General features: G+C 38.3%; 1 protein-coding gene across 1 annotated transcript in view; it reads right to left on the bottom strand.

Annotated features, from left to right (window-relative positions):
- LOC139744606 (AP-4 complex subunit epsilon-1-like) overlaps positions 1 to 22,492 on the bottom strand; it is a 44,330-nt gene that overhangs the window by 3,959 nt on the left and 17,879 nt on the right. The window contains exons 14-23 of the mRNA XM_071655036.1: positions 20,630 to 20,863; positions 17,205 to 17,297; positions 14,819 to 14,894; positions 13,365 to 13,532; positions 10,872 to 11,064; positions 9,478 to 9,634; positions 8,920 to 9,060; positions 8,082 to 8,231; positions 6,630 to 6,832; positions 5,104 to 5,252 (exon numbers count right to left, since the gene is read on the bottom strand). Coding sequence (XP_071511137.1) covers positions 5,104 to 5,252; positions 6,630 to 6,832; positions 8,082 to 8,231; positions 8,920 to 9,060; positions 9,478 to 9,634; positions 10,872 to 11,064; positions 13,365 to 13,532; positions 14,819 to 14,894; positions 17,205 to 17,297; positions 20,630 to 20,863 — 1,564 coding nt within the window. The remainder of the gene's footprint in view (positions 1 to 5,103; positions 5,253 to 6,629; positions 6,833 to 8,081; positions 8,232 to 8,919; positions 9,061 to 9,477; positions 9,635 to 10,871; positions 11,065 to 13,364; positions 13,533 to 14,818; positions 14,895 to 17,204; positions 17,298 to 20,629; positions 20,864 to 22,492) is intronic.

Genomic DNA, 22,492 nt, shown 5'->3' with positions numbered 1-22,492 from the left:
CATGGATTTTGAAAGAATTATGGGGATTTCAGTTTGTCATTGCAGATTTTGTTGCCAATCATGGTCTTGATCCTGTAACGCTATCATTTTAGCACTGGACGGCAGACCAGTCATATTCTTCAAAGTCCCTTACAAGAAATACAAGCAGATGAACCTATGGATTTATTTGCATATTTGGGCTTCGGATGGGTCAAAGTTACATTATGAAAAGTTTCAAGAAAATGACATGGATTTCACTTTAACTGAGGATCGTCCTTAAGCATTTTTATATTCATCTCATTTCCAAAACCAACCAAAGAAAAGGCACTATAAGGAAAAGCATATAAAGCATTCACAAACAATGGGTCAATTAAATAAACCACAGTAATGTGCTTCAAGCACTCAAAAGAGTTTTCACTTTCAGACCAGGCTTGGACTTTGACTATCAGACAGGATGTACTCAAGATATTAAACTTTTGATTGAAAAGAAAAGTTATAAATTATCAACTTCCTGTGATTTTGGCCAAATCTCACTTTGGAGTTTTAAGGGCTTTAATGTCTACAAATTCATCAGTACTGTGATGATATGGGGATGTAAATCTTTATACGACCAATAGTAGTTCCTTACCCTAGAAAAAACAAAACAAAACAACCTGCAAAGTAATCTGATGTTACTTGCTCTGGTCTCTGAACAACTCAATGAGCCTCTCATTCAACTTAAAACACTTCCATGGAGAATGCTAGTGATGTCTTTTGTTTGTTGTCTTCTCCTTTTTTTTTCCTTTTTTTTTTCTTTTTTCGGGGGGGGGGGGGGGGGGGGGTTAATCAGTAGTGTGGTGAATTCATGTGAGGTGTGATCAGAAGCGTGATTGCAGTTTGTGTGTATCATTGGTTATCCTTAACCCGTTGAGAACAGACTGATTTTGATACAAGTGTATCACACACATTTCCCATAGACACCTTCCCGAGTATACTCGGACCTCCTCCTAATCGGGTTAAATAAGGGTCACTTCCATTCTGGCCTCTGCTTACCACAGCACACCTGTGTACATCTGTATACATTTGTAATTCTATTTCACTATTTTTCTTTTATTAACATGATCTGTTTGTAATGGTACACTGATACTGATGTTTCTTTTTTTATTCATATTTTTTTCCCCCTATTTTGGTGAAATCAAATAGATTGAAACTGAAACTGAAGTCATCAATGTTCATTTGTACAATTTGATACATGCATCCAGGAAATGGAACACATACAGTTCACCCACTGAAGACTAAGTAGTCAGTATGCTGGGGGAAATGTCTATGGGAAATGTGTGTTATAGCAAATTCAGTTCATCCTCAAGAGGTTAAAGTGGGTATATGTACAGAACCATCAGTGGGTGTGTATGCATTCAGAGTGGCACAGACAAAGGCATTTAGTGATCAATGAAATATATCAAAAGATTGTTTTTAAAGACTACAAAACATTCTTAGAGTTTTTTTGTTCGCTTCTTTGTTGTTGTTTTTTTAACATGGTCTGTTCATTCTCGTATACAGGGAAACTCCGTTGTAACGAGCTCGGATATAGCGAGATATTGATTTTAACGAGAAGATTTTACTGGTCCCATTTTCATTTGCACATACTAAAATGGTAAAAAAATGCATACGTTTATAACGAGGTACCGGTTATAACGAGGAAAAATTGGTGGTCCCACCGACCTCGTTATAATGGGGTTTCCATGTATAATGTTTTATGGTACAGCTACTCTGACTGATGAAGGAATGAACACATAGATTGAAAAATGATATAATGACTAGTTCAATGTGGACAGAAACTGATGTAAAAAGCCATAGTCTGAATGTTGTTCATATTGTCATATCATCCAATTCAATTCAATTCATTTCAATTCAATTCAATTCAATTCAATTCAATTCAATTCAATTCAATTCAATTCAATTCAATTCAATTCAATTCAATTCAATTCAATTCAATTCAATTCAATCTAATCTAATCTAATTCAATTTAATTTAATTTTATTTTATTTAATTCAATTCAATTCAATTCAATTTGATAGTTTAAGATCAATGTGTGGCATATCAAAATAGCTAGGGGAAAAATGAGGAGAGCAAATCAGACATTTACTGCAAATGGTGACAAGACCAATACAAAGAAGGACTGGGGAAGTATTGCCTTTCTCAAAACTTGAGGAACAGTGTAGTCACAATTTTAGTTACAGTGTACACTGCAACTGTCTAAGACCTTCTACCGCAACTTGTCCTTCAACAACAGAATAAAGGGAACGTATGGAAAGTGATCCTATCAGGGTTCAATAGGTCATCACTTCCTGATCTCAATACACACGGATGCAATGTATGCTTGCAGTGTAAAAAGTATCAGGAAGTGCTGAGTTGGAAAAAAACAAAGAAGAAGAAGTATAGACCAGGATGCCAGAACTAGTCTAGGATGGGTCATTGTAAGCTGTCCAGAAGGTAAAATGAATTTTTAAAGGTCACCTGGAAACAAAGTTTCAGAGAGGGAAGTGTCTTTAAATGTAGTTACAAATTGACACCAAGTTGGTCACTGCACTATTAAAAAAAAATATACTAGGTACACATGAAACACAGATTGAAACAAAAAGGATGCACTCACATCCCCATACACAAACACACACATACTTACAAAATAGCTTTACAGAAGGGGGGGGGGGGGGTTGAAATGGAGGGGGTGTGAAGGGGGGTTGAAATGGAGGGGTGTAAAGGGGAGTTTGAAAGGGAGGGGGTGTGAAAGGGAGGGGTATCATGGAGGACACAAAATACTGGAAAGTGACACAGAAGTGGATTGGCATAATGCAAATAAACACATTTGTGTGAGTCAGTGTCATTCCTATCAACAATGACATCGTAATCAAAAGAGGTCTCCATACTGCATCAATAACTTATCAGCTGTATGTAATCATTCACATTATACACACATTTTCACAAAATACGCAGATGCGAACATGCATGTGCAAGAAATTTACGGAACCACCTGGTGCAGAGCAGGAAGGAAATAGCTCAGACATGCAAGCACAACATTTTTCCTTAACAGTGGAAAAAAATGATGTTGGCACAGTCGCCTCCATTTAATCTGGACAACCTTGGAGTAAAGATCTTTTTCCTAATTACTGTATAAGCTGTTATTTTCACGAGGGTTTAATTTTTTTGAATTTTGCGAATCACAGTTGGACCACAAATTTAACAACACGCAAAAATGTCACCATATATGCTAAGGTAGTAGTGCACTTATAGAGGCCTCTGTGTCAATTCGCGAAAACAACATCTCGCGAAAATGTCTGTGACCTCCTCGTTCGCGAAAATATCTGCATGCAAAAATAACAGCGTATACAGTAACTGGCTATCTTAATTAGAAGAGGTCAGGCATTGAGGTATCCATATATGCCACAAAGTTCAATAAATGGGGCTACACATGACACCATAACTTGCATACAATTGGATATCACTAAAATGCTTAGCTGCATATGTACAGGTGGGCAGTCACCAGAGACAAAGGTCTACCTGACTTGGATGGCAAACTTAGTTTCAATAACCTTGAAGCAGGGGCTGATATGTTTATGTGTCAACAGCAGCATATTTCATCAAAGGGCTGTGCAAGGCTAAGCCTGAAAGGTGGACCATGTGATGCATTGAACAGCAATAAATCTCAAGATCTTGAGTTAACGTTGTACACTCCTTCATAAAGTCTACAGTTCCATGGTGCAGTAATTTCCCCGTCCCAAACCACAGTGTAGACACTCACTGGGACTTCTCCCAGTGTCCCCATGAAGCTTGTCAGGTCCGGGGTCCTGGGACAAAATTTGGAGGGGAGAATGACCTTGGGCCATGACTAATAGTGCCCAGCTATATTCATCAAATGTGTGCATGCACACACTCTGGTGTCAACTGGCAGGGCTTGCCCCACACCCCCACTGCCCTTGTAGCTCAGGGACAGTCCAGGTAGTAGTGTGGACAGTCAGTCCTAAAAATTACAAGGTCTCTCCCGACTTTTCCCTCGACACAGAACCCAGCATGAACGTGGGGTCTAGTGTACACATTTGCAATAAATCCACTTCATTTTCCTCCCTAAGTAAACTTAATTTTCTACAGAGTTTTTATTATGTACAAATATCTGATAAAGTATACATCCCATTTTACTGACCTCTCATCCTGATTGCGAGGTAGAAATGATATACCTTGAAAGTGATAAGAGTAAAATTGTCTTGCTGTAGCTGTATTCCTGTTCATCTGAGTCTTGATTAAACAATGGCAACTGCACTAACATGATCACAAACATAAACATAACAAAAGAAGTAGGGTCCTACACTGCTTCACACTCTCACTACATGATGAAATGTGACTCTGCACCTCAAAACAAACAAAAAGTCGCCAGACATGAATTTTTAGCTAAGACCATATTCTGAAAGAGCAGACTTTAAGCTTTAAAATGATGTATAACTCAAATCAAATGGACTCTCGCAACCTATCTTAATATTGGAAAGAAAGCACAAACTCAGGAAAAGTGTGAACTGAGAAAAGAGGCTCTGAAGTATAGTGTCTATTCAAGCGCTTAATCTTTACCTTAAACCGTGCTGGCTGTGCGATGAATGGGACAAAAAACAGGAAGTAAACCACCAGAGTAACAACAATGAAGGGATTATCAGATTAAACTGAAATTAAGCATGCCTCATTAACACATTCTGTCCATAATTAATGCCAACTTTCGAAGCAGTAGCACTATCTTTTCAAAAGTTATTAAGTTGAAAGTGAAGAGTGTGGACAAGGTTTTTCAGAAATGAAAAAGGGATTCTAAAGGCACACCTAATCACACTATTCTACCAAAAAAAATTTCGAGATAAACTGCTAAAAAACACACTTTCCCTGCCCGTTTTATGATACCAAATTTTAGTATACTAGTAATATAAAAGAAGACCCGCTCTTTCAGAAAATATGAAAAAGTCAAGTTCGGCTAGGTTGACCCATTTCACTTATTTTCAGTCCTCACGCAAAATCAGTGTGTGCGACTTTATGTCCGTTTTGAGGTGCACGGTCACAAATGATCACTGGTCTTAATACCTGAAGTTCGGACACGCTTGGTTGATCACTCACCAATTATCTCGACAGGGAATAGGTGGATGCTCCTCATCATATTCATGATATTTGACATGGTCTGACCTTTGACCTCCAGGACTAGTCTTAGATCAAGAGTGTGCTCAGGCCACAGTTTCCCAAACTCCTCAGTGGATAGCTCTTTGGGCCTGAAATTCAAGGACGCAAATAGTAAAATCTCATGACCAAACGTCACAAAGGCATCTCAGTGTGCTACTCCTAGAATTAGTGTGTTGCACACATGAGACTTACGAAGATTACAGGATAAGCTAATCCAGTCATGGGTACGCACACAACAAATTTAGAGAATTTTGTATGATGTTCTAATATGCTTTGTAAAGTGCATAGAAATTATTTTCAAGTCTGAAATTCATATATTAAAACTTGCTATTATTATTATTATTATTATTATCAATAAGACAAATATATACATGAGAACATGTAATGTAGAAGGGAGACAAAAAAAAAAAGAACACATGATAGGGGTGTGTTGAAGAAAAGACATAGCAGAGACATGAGAAGGTGGAAAGGAAGAGAAAGAAGAGAAGGAGCATTATTAATGTGAAAAAGAATGACAAATAGAAAAGGAGATGAGACGGGACAAGACAGAACAAGGAAGAGACATTGTTTGATCGTTGAACTGGTAACGTTATCATTCACAATCTCTCCCTCCGTATTTTATGAATATGTTCATGATTAATGCTGATGTTCACACTCATTATACTAGATCATGTTACCAGATTCACCGATGGTCTTTCTCAAATGATAGGTCCAAATATTCATTACGGTATACTGGACCTGTATTGTGGAATGATTTGAACGTGAACCATGTTTTTAATGTACAATTTAATAATATTTTTAAAAAACAGTATAAAAAGATTCTTCTGAGTTTATACTGAAGTTCTATGTGAAAGTATCGGTTTTAGATTTTGGGTGATATCCTTAAAAATGTATTTTGACCATGTTAATTTGTTTGTTTGTTTGTTTTCTCAATTCAAATCTGTTTCTATACATTATTAGGTATGCACAGTCTTACAAGCCATTTAAAGGCTTTCTTATGTGCATTCCATTTTTCATCATTACAGTTGTGTACTTTGTGCTGATATGTATAGCATATGAATGTAACAATACCTTGTGTTAATGTTGTTTTGTTTTTTATATGTCATGTGTTTTTTTTTATCCTTGTGGAATGATGGAAATAAACGAAATGAAATGAAATGAAAAAAATCTTGATAATGATCTCAAAAAGCCACGGATATAATCTCATTCGAGCAGCATTACCAACTTTACCAGTAATAGCCTGTACTTCACTTGCCACCAATTTTCTCATCACAGTAACATTTCAATGTGAATGGATGCAAAAGGAACGATTAGCCCCAAGACAAAAGAATGTCCATCATACGGCTTTCTTCTCCATTTTCCATTCAAGTCAACACCACATATCACATATCACGCAGTCAAATGTTATGATTTAGATATTGGTAATAGGATGTCATTTGAAAAAGGGGAATAGATTGTTTCCTCACCGGATTAAATCTCTGATGTGGATAGGTGTTTGGAAGAACAGCCTCTTGAGGGCCCTGGCGGCATCGCGAAAAGTGAGCTCTCCCCCCAGACTCATGTTAGCAGCAGGGACCCGGCAGGAGAGTTTCGCGACTCTTGTGACGTATCGACTTTGCAGGCAAACTTCCAATCTCAATGTGGCAGTTTCTACTTCATTGTGGAAGCACTGCAAGAAAGAAAATAATAAATAGATAGATAGATAAATAAATAAATAAATAAATAATCAAGTCATGTGTAAAAGACACTGTAGTTTCAAAGTCTAAATGTGTTTGGCATTCAATCCTCTCAGGCTGAGCATAAACTTGATAAAGGCAATATAGATGGGAACAAGCACACAATAACACATGATTATGTTATACAAAACCAGTATCACAACACATTAAAAGAAAAAAAAAAAGCACATATAGCCCAATAGGTGTCCATTCATTGATGGATTCTCACAAGGGCATATGCCCTGATGGGTCAAAATTGGGGTAGATACAGGTAGCAAGCAGAAGGCTTGTAATGGCATGATATTGCAAACTACTGATAACCTCACATGCTCTTTTAGGCCATGTTCACATCACCACAGTAACATGTGTGACTCACAGTTCATTGTGTAGACATGTATTGTTGCATCAGAGACAATGTACTTTTTCTGGTTCAATCATGTGATCTTACACTAGATATCTGTCTGACTTCTTTTTAGCCATCTAATCATACACCCACCAATCCATTTATATGTTTCTATCTATCTATCTATCTATCTATCTATCTATCTATCTATCTATCTATCTATCTATCTATTGTAAAACATTTCTGGTTTTACAGTATCTATCTATTCATCTACTGTAAAACCAGAAACATTCGCGACATGAAACTTTAGCAAATTGCTCCTGGCATTCAATGCATTGCATAGTGCATTTTATTTTTGCAAATCTTGGCTCTTGCATAATTTGCAAAAGTTCAATGGATGCAAACATTTCTGGTTTTACAGAATCCATCCATCCATCCATTCATCCATCCATCCAACCATCCATCCATCCATCCATCCATTCATCCATCCATCCATCCATTCATCCATCCATCCATCCATCCATCTATCCATCCATTCATCCATTCATCCATTCATCCATCCATCCATCCATCCATCCATCCATTCATCCATCCATCCATCCATCCATCCATCCATCCAGCCATCCAGCCAGCCATCCATCCATCCATCCATCCATCCATCCATCCATCCAGCCATCCATCCATCCATCCATCCATCCATCCATCCATCTATCTATTTAATAATCTGTAATATCTATCTATCTATCTATCGATCTAATAATCTGTAATATCCATAACATACACACAGTGACACAGGCAAAGCTGCCAGGGGCAACAGTCAACCTTCTTGCAAATGACAAGTATCTTATAAATTTCCTTACTGTCATGTTAGAAGGCATGTCCAGTGTTATCTTGACATCCTCAGCATCTGCCACACTGGCCAGCTGGAGGACTAGAACCAGTGCATCCTCCTCCCAGACCCTCCTCATCGTTAGCCTCACTGACCATCTTGTTTCTTTTCTCCGCTTGCCCTGATGAATTGCTTTTCACTGCATGTAAATCTAATGACTCCGGAGCATGTAACGCAGCAGCATCTAAAGATGGGTCGGAGGCAGAGATAGTTTCCCGGAGAGCAAGATCACATTGAAGGCGTTCTGAAATGTTGAGTTGGTCTTGCCCTGTATCAACATCAGCGACATCCAACAGCATATTGTGGCCAGAGAATGCTGGTTTAGTAGTCTGCAATAAGTCATGAGATTCTCCTGATAACTTGCTAGAGATAACTAAGCCTTCCTCTGTGCAGCGATCAGCAAAGGATAGGCCCTCAGTATTCTCAAACAAGACATCTTGTAGTTTCCCATCCAGGTGATTTCTGGAGACAACTTCAGACGTCTGCTTGTCATTCTATATTATGCACACACAGAGAGGGACAATATAACAGTGCAAAATGAACACAGCTGACGATTAACAAGTCCAGTATACACAATGGTTCTTGACTTAGTACCATTTACTGAAGTATCACTCAATGTAATAGAAAATAGAGAAATATGCTTATGAATAAATAATTACCATGTGAGCAGCTAGATAATTCACTTTCACTTTAGGCAAGCTCTGTTCCTTTCTAGTTGCCAATGGAATTGAGTAATCTGATAGGGATTAGTAGCAGCCAGTAGGTACCTACATCTAAACTATAGCTAATTGTGACAGGGGTGCTTTCACCTCCTTTACCTGGCTGGTCATCTGCACGTTTCCAAAGAGAGCTTTGGCCAGCTCCTGCTTCCTCTTCTCCTCCTCGCTTTCTTGCTGCTGGTCCAGCGAGGGCTCCCTCCTGGATGAGCCGAGAGCAGAAACTGTCGTCATCTGGAGTGTCATAAACAGAACGGTAGAACAAAAAAAATGGAGCGAGTCTTACAGTAACTGACCATTACTTACTGTCAGTCCTAATATCAGTTAACTTAACTGGTATTCATCCAATTGAGCAAAAAATTGAGAAAATTTGGTGTAGGTAAAGTATTTTCTCGAGATTACATGATAGTGAGCCATCATATAGGAAACATCAATAAAATGCGACCAAGAGCAAAGCACCAACAAATACATTAATCAATTATTGCACATTGGAAAAAAAGGAAATCTCTTGTAACTGATGCTTCCAAATGGAAGAGGACTTGCATAATTGCATGCAATTCTTATCTTACCAGTACTTTGTGAAGCAATGACACCGCATGCAGAATACTTTTCAAGAATATAAATTATTTGAGGAGTATCCAAGAGAGATACCTGGGTTTGGGGTTGAAATCCTGCTTGCTTCTCTTCCTCCGTCTCCTCTACCATTCTCTCCTCCTTTGGAGAGACCTTCCTCCGCACCTCGGCTTGCCTGCTGTACCCCGCTGAGCTCCAGACTTTCTTTACCCCTTCTGTTTTCAGCTTCACTGGTCTGAGGAAACAACCACAAAATCCATGAAGTCTTTAAAATTGCTCATCAACGAATATCCTGGCTTTGCATTCTTTCCCATTGAGCAAAAATGTTCCGAAACTAACTGTCAATTAACATAGATTGCAAAATCCTCCTATTATCTCTCACATCAATCTCGCCGAAGTACTGTCGGACTGTGGCATCTTCCATCCAAGTGAGTTGTCAAACATCTCCTCAAAGAGAACTTAGAGGAAACAAGTGCTACTCAACATGACTTGACCAGAAACTGCTAAAGTGTATAGGCACCTAACGGGTTAAGCCATCCATGGTTCAATTCCTAAAGGTGCAAGCCCCCATACACGTGGACACAAAGATTCATAATCTAAACTGTATGAGCACATGTATTTCACAATTTGTCAAGCCTGATTCATCATTTATTGCAGTCCATCAGTGGATATTCAAACATTTTGAATGCTCTTATGGCAGAAAAAAGCAAAGACAATGGAAAAGAATGAAAAATCAAGAATTTACCATAAAACATGAGTGATCTCACAAGATAATTTCAAGCCACTGTTAAACAATGGGAGCAGTGATAAAAAAAAATGTTCGAATTATCACATTTGATGAATCTGTATAGTTCAGATGTATCACAAAACACACTACAGTACAAAAATGTTGCACCAATGCCATAAATATAGGGAAATATCACTAATTTGACGGTTTATTCTTTAGATCCATTCTTTTATTAGAACTATTGTTCATATTTTGTATATCTAACAATATTTAACATTGATTATACTAATGAATATTTTTATGTTGTTATTCTTTTAATAAACTTACATTTCAGAACTATTTTGAAGCACTAAAGCTTTTTTTTTTTCTATCTGCAAATGTTAGCAAGGGGTTTTAACCCTTTAAAAGCCATGTTGAGAACCATCTGTGTGCATCAAATAATCTTTGAATGTCATGAAAGGCATGAGAAAATTATAGACAGCTCAAAATTTTGGCAATTTTTGTCTCTTTGCAAGTGATACTGATTAAACCTTCACATTCCTGAGTACAGGTATCTATAATGCATACACTTTGACATCCTCTTTCTCTCTCTGCTAGTCAACACAATGTGACAAACATATAGATATGAACTTGGTGTGCAATCTATTCAATTGAACATGAAAAACAAAACTGGTCAAATGAAGAGTTGAAGATACTGAGATGATTGGATTTTGGGTAAATAGTGTAACTAGAGTACAGGCAGTACCTTCCCACATCCTCCATTTCACTGCTGTTGCCAGTGGCTCCTGAGCTAAGGGAGGGCTGAGGGGAAGAAGTGATGCCTGCAGCATCCCGGTTGCTAGGGGGGAGAGAGTCCGATGACTCGGTGGCTGTCAGCAACGAGGTAGAGGGTGAGGCATAGGGCTTGAAGTTAAGACCAGCTAGGAAAGGTCTCATCACTGCAAATGATAGACCAAGGGATAAAATGTAATTGAACAAAACAATAAGATGCTGTTTCAAGATTCAGGACTTGATTTTTTCTTTCCTTGACATCACTTAATGTACAACATGCCAAGAATGAGATGAGGAAAGGGTATAGGGTGCTCTGAATGCTTTGGCATCCCAGCTGGCATTCAAGAGGAGACATTGAATAAAACAAAGAAGACAATATTTCTTAAACACCCCACCGTCCTCAACAAACAGACAAACAAATACTGTATATCTATTAATTCTGTGCACAGATATCTTTGCAAATGAGGAGGCCACAGACATTTTCATGAGAAATTGTTTTCGCAAATTGACACCGAGGTTATTGTAAGTGCACCATTACCCTCTATAGCGACATTTTCGTATGTTATTATATTTTCTGTCCAAATGTGATTAACAAAGTTTGTGAAAATTACACCCTCGCAAAAATAACATCTTATACAAGACACAACACTCTGGAAAGATGATAAAGTATCCTATCTATCAACAAGTTTGTTTCAAAGAACAGTAATATTGTTTGGCCAATTTTTGCAGGTTAGACTGCTCACCTTAGGCATGAGACAGAGAAAAGTAAAAAAAAAAGAGGAGGGACTTTGCGAGGGAGCGGAGCGACCGAGCGGGGGGAGAGTGTGGGAGGGGGGTGTCCCCCCTGCCATGGTGAGGACTTTTTGAAATTTAAGGTATGAAAAAAATCATTTTAATGCATTTTACAACTGAAATTTACTATTGTTATGAGGTACATTCTACAGAGAAACATTGTGATAATTGAACTCATGAATGACACTTGCAAAATCTAAAGGAAGGAATATGCTTAACTGTTATACATTGTACCTAGGACCTACTCAAATGTGAGGTCATAATAAATCACAGTAATGTACACCCAGGTAACGTCTTGCTAGATTCAGTTCATACGGGTACAAAAAAAGGTGTTATAAATCACAGCTTAGCATTGTTGGCTGTCTTTAGTCCATATAACAGTTTACAGTGCGTAGACCAGGCAAAGTATTGCTGATCATGGTCCATGTAGAGAATCATGTATGTAAGACAGCTGAAAATAAATCATTCATGCAGCTCAGCATTGTTGACCGTCTCTACGTCCATGCAACATCTATACCTTTGCAGCAGGAGGTACAAAAATTTGTAGACCCGGTTAAGTCCATAAACAGGTAGTGTAGACCAAGTGAAGTATTGTTGGATGAAGTCCAGAATGTAAAGCGAATCCTTGCGGCGGATGATGTATCACAAGTTCTAGGTCCTGAGGAAGTCGATTGACTCGCTGGCCTAGAAGACGAAACTGGTGCTAGGACTAGGAGATCAACTTCATATTCCAACCACTGCCACTTGAACTTATTGGAGACATTTTTGTCAATATCCGCTACACGAGGCCGAGGGTCATCCTTATCGAGGGTCTTCATTTTCTCGTCGAAGAAAAAAATACTTTCACCGGTCCACAAAATCACGATGACAAATGTAGGTCACGCCAACGTAATCATCGGGATACAAAAACAGCGCATTGCGCTGAATGCTGTGGCAGCATGCCGAAGCTCCTTGATCAAATACGCAGCCACAGCCTCACACATGTGTGCATCATATCACACCACACTGCGCTATGCAAGCTAGCTAGAAGTTGATCGACACGCATGTTTCACATCCATTTCACGCATCATCGTGCATGCAACATCGCACAGCTGCCCGCTGACAAATGCACTCATCACTATTCACACAATGCAATACCGACACATCACAGCTATTAGTATTACGGAATCACACACGCAGCGGAATAGTACAGCGAGATATGGTGGCTGAAAAAAAAAAGAAAAAAAAAGAAAAAGGAAAATCACGGAAATTATCCCGACTGTGTATTTTCCCCCCAGAATGTCAAAATCCGCGGAAATCCGCGGATCCGCGGGGAAATCTCATGCCTGTTCAAATCAAGACATAAAACCATCTAATGTTCAGTTCGCCATCTTGATACTTATGCACCTTCCAAGGCAACAGAAAATACCTGGTAGTAAAGATACATTCTTACTCAAAATGAAGTATGAATGCCCCAAAACAAAACACACCACCTGCCTCTCCCCCCCCCCAAAAAAAAAAAGCAAACTCTCAAACACACCAAAAAGCAACAATAAATGAATAAATAGGTAAAGCTGTGAATCTCCAAGAAAACTGCAATGTGCCTGCAGAGACTATTTGACAGTGTGAAGTGGCTTGGAGAGTCAGACATTTGGCTCCCCACTGATGTACTGCTACATCAAGGCACGGTTGTTACCTTCAGGGCTGTTGTGCTTCTCGGCCGACCTCTGCTGCTTAGGTTTATATGGGGCTGCCCCTGTCTCCAGGGCTTCTGACACATACTCGTCCAGGAAGGACAGAGTCCAATCAAGCTGTAGAAGAGGAGAAAAAAATCTATCACTGTCAATCCACATTGATTCTCTTCCTTTATGGTTTATTAACCCCAATTCAACTTAAAGACTACCTTGGCCCCATTCATCATTATTACCAGTACAAAACAAAGGGGGGGGGGGGGGGGGGGGGGGGAATCAACCCCCATGCACAGTACCTGGTTCTATTGGTGATTTCAAACACCTGGTAAAGGCAGGTAAAATTATTTTTGAAGCAGGAAATGGTAACAAGTCTGTGATATGCTTTCATACTTTGTAGATGGGAATAGATAAGTGGAGTAGGGTGTAAGATATTACCACATTCTAATATGCCATCAGACACATAGAAGTCCTCATACTTCACAATGTCATGTTGGTGTATTTTTTGGAAAATAAGGGGATGGCTATTGTGTGTTCTTCCTCAACTATCTCATCGACGAAATTCTGATGTGTCAGTGAATGCCGTATCACATGTATTTGAGACTCAGTACAGCATACATAAATTGTTCAAGTTCAAATTTATTTCCATTCGACATAAAATCATCAAACAGAAAACACATAGATACAAAAATATATGAATATCAAAAGAAATACACACTCATACACAAAACAACAAGAACAAGAGCCAATGTATAAATTCATGTGAATGGGGGGTCACAGAGAAGAGCAATAAGCCTTGTAAATCGTTGACCCCTAGAAAACATAAATACTGTGTAAAATATATCAGGAGTATAAAAAAAGAAACTAAAGAGGGAAAGAAAAGGACAGGAGAGAAGAACAAATCAAAAGACATATGTAAGTGCAATTAAAATAATCATTCTGAATGAGAATATGAATTCAGGAGTAAAAATCTATAATTCCTTTTAAAACTATTCAAAAACGGTTTCATTTTCAAATCAAATGGTATTTCAGTCTATATTAATGGACCTTAAAAAAAAACTGTATTCTTAGAAATATTTGTTCTCACATAACATAAATGATAATCATTAGCACGACGGGTGTTATAAGCATAAACATTACTATTCAATATAAATTTAGAAGAGATATTGGAGGGCAATAAACCTTTTGAACACATATACATGAAAATTGCAAGATTATATCTATTAATATCATAAACATTTAAAAGCGTCAAATGAAAAAATAGAAGTGTGAGCATTAAAAGATACATAGGAAATTATTCAAATAGCTTTTTTCTGTAATAAAAACAATTTTTTCATACAAAAATCATTTCCATTGGACAAGGCCACATTACAATAATTGATATGGGAAATAAATAAGGTATGGTATAACATAATCAGAATATATCTAGGGAAATGCCTCAGACGATAAAAGATACCAATACCTTTGGCAATACGATTGCACACGACACCAATGTGTTCATGCCACGAGAGCTTGTCATCTATATACACTCCTAAAGACTTTACACAAGACAAACAAGAAATTGTTTGACCATTAAAATACAAAATGGCATTCACATCAAATTTTCTCTTTCCAATTGCCATAAACTGAGTTTTACTTACATTTATCACCAATTTATTACTAATCAACCAATTACTCAAACAAATCAATTCATGATCAAACAAATCCACTAAATAACTAAAATTGTTAAGTGACATGAACACGCTGGTGTCGTCTGCAAATAAGATAAACTGTAAAATTTTACTTGAGCAAACAATATCATTAATATAAATCAGAAATAACAATGGACCGAGAATGGAACCTTGTGGCACTCCACAACGAATGCATTTATACGAAGACTTATAATTGTCAATTGTTACAAACCGAAAACGCTTAGACAAATAATCTTTACATAATCTTAACAAAACTCCACGAATACCATAATTTTCTAATCTATTTAGCAAAATTGAATGATCTAGAATGTCAAAAGCTTTGCTTAAATCAAGAAACAAACCAAAAGTATACTGATTCAAATCAGTTGCTGTTGTAACTTTATGTATTAAATCAAGAAGAGCTGTAGAAGTGGAGTGTCACGAACGGAATCCATACTGACTGTTTGATAAAAGATGACATGAAATGAAAAAAGTGTATTGTCGTTTATATAGACATTTTTGAAATACTTTGGAAAAAAAAGGCAGAACAGATATCGGACGATAATTCACCAAATTAGAAATATCACCACTTTTAAAAACAGGAATTACCTTCGCAATCTTCAGTTGATCCGGAAATACGCCATTGGAAATGCACATGTTGAATATAAAACATAAAGGAGAACAGATTACATGAATCACTCTTTTCACAACATCAACAGCTATATCATCATATCCTACACTGGTTCCACTCTTTGAATCATTCACAATATCAATAATTTCTTTACATGTTATTGGAGAAAAATATGCCGTTTTATCATTTCTTGCCAATTGTGAGCTATAATCATGATTTGAATATCGCACATTGTTTGTAAGATTAAAACCAACATCAACAAAATAATCATTAAATCTTTCAACCATATCATCTTTAATAGTCATTGATGCACCATCAATATCAATTTTTATAATATTTCGTTTTTTAGATTTCACACCGAATGCATCATTAATAACTTTCCATGTTGACTTTATGTCTCCCTTAAAACCATCAAATTTCTTTTTATAATGTTCACGTTTCACTTTCTCTACTTCATTTGTTACTTTATTTCTAAATCTTTTATAAACTTTTTTCCCATATTTAGTAGGATCATTCATATATTTCTTAAATAATCTCCATTTTTTCCTTATCATTTTCATCAAATTCTTCTTAATTCATGATTTATTTTTTTCTATATTTTACTTTAATTTCACACAAAGGAAAACATCTGTGATACAAACATCCAAATTTCGTTATAAACTCATCATAACAACAATTGGGAACAAATGACTTAAAGTTCCAATCAACACTTTCCAAATTACTGCAAAACTGTACAATATTCATTTCATTTATTTGTCTTTTCAAGGAAACACACCTTTTTTTCTTTAATTTCATCATAAGAAACACAGAATACAGGAAAATGATCACTGATATCAGCCAAAATAAGTCCACAAAATATATTTCTTATATTGTTTGTAAATATATTATCTAATAAAGTTCCAGATTTTGGAGTTACACGGGTTGGATAATGAATAAGTGAATACAGAGAATATGTTGCACATACATTCACAAAGTCATGAAATTTAGAATAAAATCACCAACCAGATATATCATTTTATTTTCCCTATTTACAATGTTCAAAACAGAAGAAACTTCATCTATAAAAAATTGCACAGGGAGTGTTTGGAAACCTTGTCATTGAATTCATCAGGTAAATAAAAAGACTGATCAATCTCCATAAATTCTTCATTACCATTAATGGGCGACAGAACTTGTGATATTGCACTGAGATTAACCTATCTATTGCACTTTCATATACACTGCATAAAGACATGACAAAGAAAGGAGAGAGAGAGAGAGAGAGAGAGAGAGATGAAACAGCAAAAAGAAACGAAAAAGTAGATTATATCTGACACACACGCACACAGGTGCGCAACACATAAAATCACAGTTTATACCTAAGTTAACAAAAAAACCTTGACAGATTGTATCATCTGGATGCCATCAATTACAAATACAAGCAAATAGGGTCAGTTACCATGGGAATTAAAAAAAAAAACTTCTTTTTTCCTGTGGACTTCATGAGGGCTATGACACGCCCATCATTGTACCTCTGTTAGACCGATACATGATTATACAATTCATACCTGATCGGTCTGCACAGCTGCATCCACTTGGCTGCTGCCTAGCAACTCTGTGCAGTCACCATTTTCGACCAACATCTTCACCTCACTGGCTCTCTGTAATGTGGATGAGTGAGGGTAAGAAATTTTTGTTATCTCCAAAGCTCGTACTTTTGTCAGCAAACATGTATTTTCAATGAATAATTGCAATAGTTATTTGGAAAGGAAACACAAATCCTGTATTTGTTTCAAAACTTTATATGAACCAAAAATGATGTTAACTAAACATCCCATTTTATTTTAGTTGATTTGAATATTACACACTGTAAGAGCATAGCTGGGTTACATAGAATTACGCATTCCTTAAAGCAGGTTCAAACAATTTTAACCACACAAATTAGCCTAGTATGCTGAAACAAGCCAAAGGAAAACAACAAGGCAAGTGCCAAATTGTGTCTCGCCCATTCGCGTACAAGGAATTAATATTCTTATAACTCCCAGAAGTTAATTGACCTGCTTATGACCATTGACCTTGTGGTGACCTTCAACACCGCAAGGGACATTTAACATCCAAGTTTGGTCACAAATGGACAAAGGGATCAAAAGTAATGAGCCATAATCGAAATGCGCCATAAAAACTTAACATTGGGCCCTAAAAGTTTGTTGACCCCTGACTGTGACCTTTGACCTTGTGACGACCTTCACCTCCCCAAGGGACATCTTCCATCCAAGTTTGGTCACAAACGGACAAAGGGATCAAAAGTTATGAGCCATAAACGAAATGCGCCCTAAAAACTTAACATTGGGCCCTAAAAGTTCGTTGACCCCTGTCTGTGACCTTTGACCTTGTGGTTACCTTCAACTTCCCAAGAGACATCTACAATCACCCAAGTCTGATTGCCATTGTAGCAACATGTGTCGAGTTACATGTGATAAGAGAGTCTTACCAGTAAACTTTAATGTATGACCTCAAATGACCTTTGATCTTATCCTGTGACCTCCAACGGCACCATAACATGAAGGTACCCCCAGTGCATCTATGACCCAAGTTAGGTTGTAATCCAAGCAACTTATGTGAAGTTATTTGTCAAAAGAGAGTCTTGCAGGTAAACTTTAACATAGAAAAGAGAGTCTTGCACATACTCTTTAATATATGACCTCAAATGACCTTTGACATCATCACATGACCTCCGACAACACCATAACATGAAGATACCCCTAGTGCTTCTATCACCAAAGTGTGGCTGCCATTGCTGTAACAGTTGCCAAGTTATGCATCATAAGAGAGTCTTGCAGGTAAACTTTAACATTTGTGATGGACGACGGACGACGGACGGACGACGGACGGACGCCATTTGGATCCCTTAGTCTCGCCTTCACCTCCGGTGGGCGAGACAAAAATTAAAGTCCAACACTACTGATCTAACAACATACAAATAAGAGACCCAGCTCTACTTTAACCTTTGAACAAAAGCCATGAAAAGAGAAGCAATTGTGGCTCAGTGGATAAGTTTAGGGATTCTAAGTCATGAGGTCCTCGGTTCAAGTCCTCTAACAGCAGCAGCTGTGCCTTTAGGCAAGGTGCTTTACCCTCATCGCTTAGTCCTGTTTGGAAGGGACTCAAAGCCATCAGTCTCAGGGTAACTTGCTTGAAAGCGTTTAAGCGCTTCTTTTATACGGCCACAAAAATAAAACACTTCAAATATAGAACAAGGAAAAGTAGAAATTACGCGGTGCGTAATATACACTGTATGTCCCCGCCGGAAGTAGCATTTAGTAGCAAAATGTACAATATAGGTAAAAAAATCAAGGTCAAAGGTCAAAGAAGTCAAAGGTCAAAATTCTGTGTAGAAATTTTGAAGCCCTCACCTAGTGCCATCACATAAAGCAAATGGAATCGAAATCGTGTTAGAAATGGCGAAGGAGTAGCATTTTGTAGCCAATGTACAATATAGGTAAAAAATCAAGGTCAAAGGTCAAAGAAGTCAAAGGTCAAAATTCTGTGTACAAGTTTTGAAGCCCTCACCTAGTGCCATCACATAAAGCAAACGGAATCGAAATCGGGTTACAAATGGCGAAGGAGTAGCATTTGGTAGCAAAATGTACAATACAGGTCAAAAATCAAGGTCAGAGGTCAAAGAAGTCAAAGGTCACAATTCTGTGTAGAAGTTTTGAAGCCCTCACCTAGTGCCATCACATAAAGCAAACGGAATTGAAATCGGGTTACAAATGGCGAAGGAGTAGCATTTTGTAGCAAAATGTACAATATAGGTCAAAAATCAAGGTCAAAGGTCAAAGAAGTCAAAGGTCAAAATTCTGTGTAGAAGTTTTGAAGCCCTCACCTAGTGCCATCACATAAAGCAAACGGAATCAAAATCGGGTTAGAAATGGCGAAGGAGTAGCATTTTGAAGCAAAATGTACAATATAGGTCAAAGGTCAAGGTCAAAGGTCACAACTGAAATTCTGTATACCAGTTTCAAAGCTCCCATGTAGTGCTATCATATAAAGCAAACAGAATCAAAATCGGGTTAGAAATGGCGAAGGAGTAGCATTTTGAAGCAAAATGTACAATATAGGTCAGAGGTCAAGGTCAAAGGTCACAACTGAAATTCTGCGTAGAGGTTTCAAAGCTCCCATGTAGTGCTATCATATAAAGCAAACAGAATCAAAATTGGCTCATAAATGACAGAGAAGTAGCAAATTGAACATTTTGATCACACACGGACGCACAGACGGACGGACACACAGACACACAGACACACACACGTACGGAGCCCGTTTCATAGTCCCCTGCTCGAACTCGTTCGGCGGGGACAATCATCAATACAAAACAATTCTTGCTATCGCCAATGACGTAAAAACTCCTGCGCATGCTGAAGAGCTCTGTCACAGGTGCACTGCGGGATTCCTCGGTCCCTTGTTCGCTTCCTGTTGTCTCACGCGAGTCGCAGTTCCCATACGATTCAATGGAGTTCTTTGTCTGCTTTTCCGTTGTTTCCCTTTTTTTCATGGCTATAATTCAGTTTAAAAGAGTTGAAAGTGTCTAATCTTTACTGATTTGCGGTCACTAGAGTCATGGTTCACAACTTCAAGGCTTCAATGTGCTGGTCACACAATGGAAAGCGAAGAAATCTTCAACAAAAAATACCTCTTTATAAAGACAGAGCGTGATGTAAGTGCATGTGCAGCCAAAACCGGGGCAAGTATGTCCCATGAGCTATCCCACAATGCATCTAAAACGCCGCTCTGCACACGGCACCTATGTATTGGCGATACCCTCAATTGTTCTTACCTAGACTAGAATGTGCCCTCGATACAGGAAGGGTTGAATGCAAGAGAAGAAAGAAATCAAAATGATGCCTACCACAGAGTCTGTGGTAAACTTCGTCCCCCCCCCCCCCAACACAAATAAACAAATAACTGAAAAGAAACCGAAAAGAAACCTTACCTGCCTAACTTCCACAAATTTGCTCGCCATCATCCCTGTTGTGATCTTCCTCGCTTCCTCAGTCACCAGCCCACTCCTACTTACAGCCTTGGTGATTGCAGCCAGCACGCAATCCTTCGTGTGGGGTGTTTGGGTTGTAAGAGGGCCGCGCCTCACAAGAAGTCTGGAGAGGATGGTTAGCATCTCCGAGGCTGGCACTGGTGATCTCTCAGAACAGCCATGCTCTCCTAAGATCTGGAGATGGGGGGGTGGAAGGGGGCAGAATAGCAAATTGAAAGTGAAGAGAAACAATTTCCCTTCAATTCACTGAAACTCTGTTTTAATCTCGGCAATGTTGTGGCAATGTCTGGAGAACAAATTTCCTCACCCGGGCAATAAAAACACAGGGGACAGCAAGGGGTATCGTCTTTAGACACACACAGAAAACCTTCTCCTGGTAGGTTTCTGTAACAACCTACCTGTCCATGCCCGTGATTGGCACAGGTGTGTCATTCTGTCTGGACTATTGTGCATGCATGTTGAGTGTATCATCCGAATTTTACCCTGAGAGCATCTTAACAGAAAGGTTGTTGGGGGTAATTCTGGGGTAATTATCCTGGCTGGCTAGGGTAGAATTTGGCAAAACTTACAGTGACAATGTCCAAGCAATATAAAGTCTGGACTGTCTAAACAGGCATGGAAAAAAAACAAAGATTGCCCGGACATTGTCACGGTAACTCTAGTTTTAAAGGCTCTGTCAAAACGGGGTTTGATTTTGCAAAGGAAGAAAATGGACATGGCACATGGTGTGGCATGTAACAGAGTTCAATCAATGCCACCCCCTCCCCCTCCCCCTCCCCCCCAAAAAGGAGGCATGCCTTTGTAAATTGTGATAGGGGTTCCATCCACACATCAATGTATGCAGTATCAAGTATACCAATGTTTCAATTGTCTTGGGCCATGTTTATAAGATTTTGCGTGCCGAGAATCACTGTTTTGGAACACAGATTTGAAACAAGGTTTTGTCAGAAGAGCGTTTATAAGATTTTTTTTCCCCGAGCGTGTTGGGGCTCTCGATCAGACTGTGCCATTGCGCAACTCATGCTGCACAGTTTGTTCTTCAGCAAAAGGTCAAACAGGGCATGCACAAGGCATTGTGACATCATTTAAACAGTGTTTGAGATCGCGGTCGTGTTTATAAGATTTTTAAAACACTGTTTCTACAGAAACACTGTTTTGATATGCACCATTTTGTGAGTTTCAAAACACTGTTTCAACTTACGGCTAGCGTTTATAAGAGTTTTTTTTCTTGCTAGAAACACTGTTTGGCCAGAAACAGTGTTTCAAAACACTGTTTCTGGCCAGAAAAAAAATCTTATGAATGCACCCATGGAGGAAACCTGCACAACTGCATCAGGTTTGTGCTGCATAAATGAATGCATGGTCGCATGACCTAATTACATGTTTGCTATTGGCCGCATTCTGAACCTGATGAACAGGTCGGTTTACTGATGTATTCAAGATAATGGATATTTTTCTGTATGGACCCAGTGAAAAGCTATTCCAATCACCTGTACATGCTCAATGCATTGCAATACCAAGAATGCACATTAGTTGTTACTATGACTGGCAAGCTTTCTGGTTGTCAAGGAAATTCTTTGTTATAGAGGTATGCATAAAAATTTGAATATGTGAGTACACTGGTATATTATCATTGACATTCCAAAAGTCATTGCTGCACTTAAAGGAGAATATCATGCTGTAGCCTAAATAGACTGGTATGGACTGTTACTCTAACCCTGCGTTCAGATGAACCCCCGTGTAGCGGCGGCAGTTTGGAGAGTTTTACGGTCGACCGTCCACATGTGTATTAAAATCCCCACT

Source organism: Diadema antillarum, unplaced genomic scaffold (assembly GCF_040938485.1).
Source record: "Diadema antillarum isolate AM-2024a unplaced genomic scaffold, OU_Dant_1.0 seq00001194_RagTag, whole genome shotgun sequence".
Taxonomy (NCBI): Eukaryota; Metazoa; Echinodermata; class Echinoidea; order Diadematoida; family Diadematidae; genus Diadema; species Diadema antillarum.
Note: the sequence above shows the minus strand (reverse complement) of the source record. Positions and strands in the feature narration are given on the sequence as shown.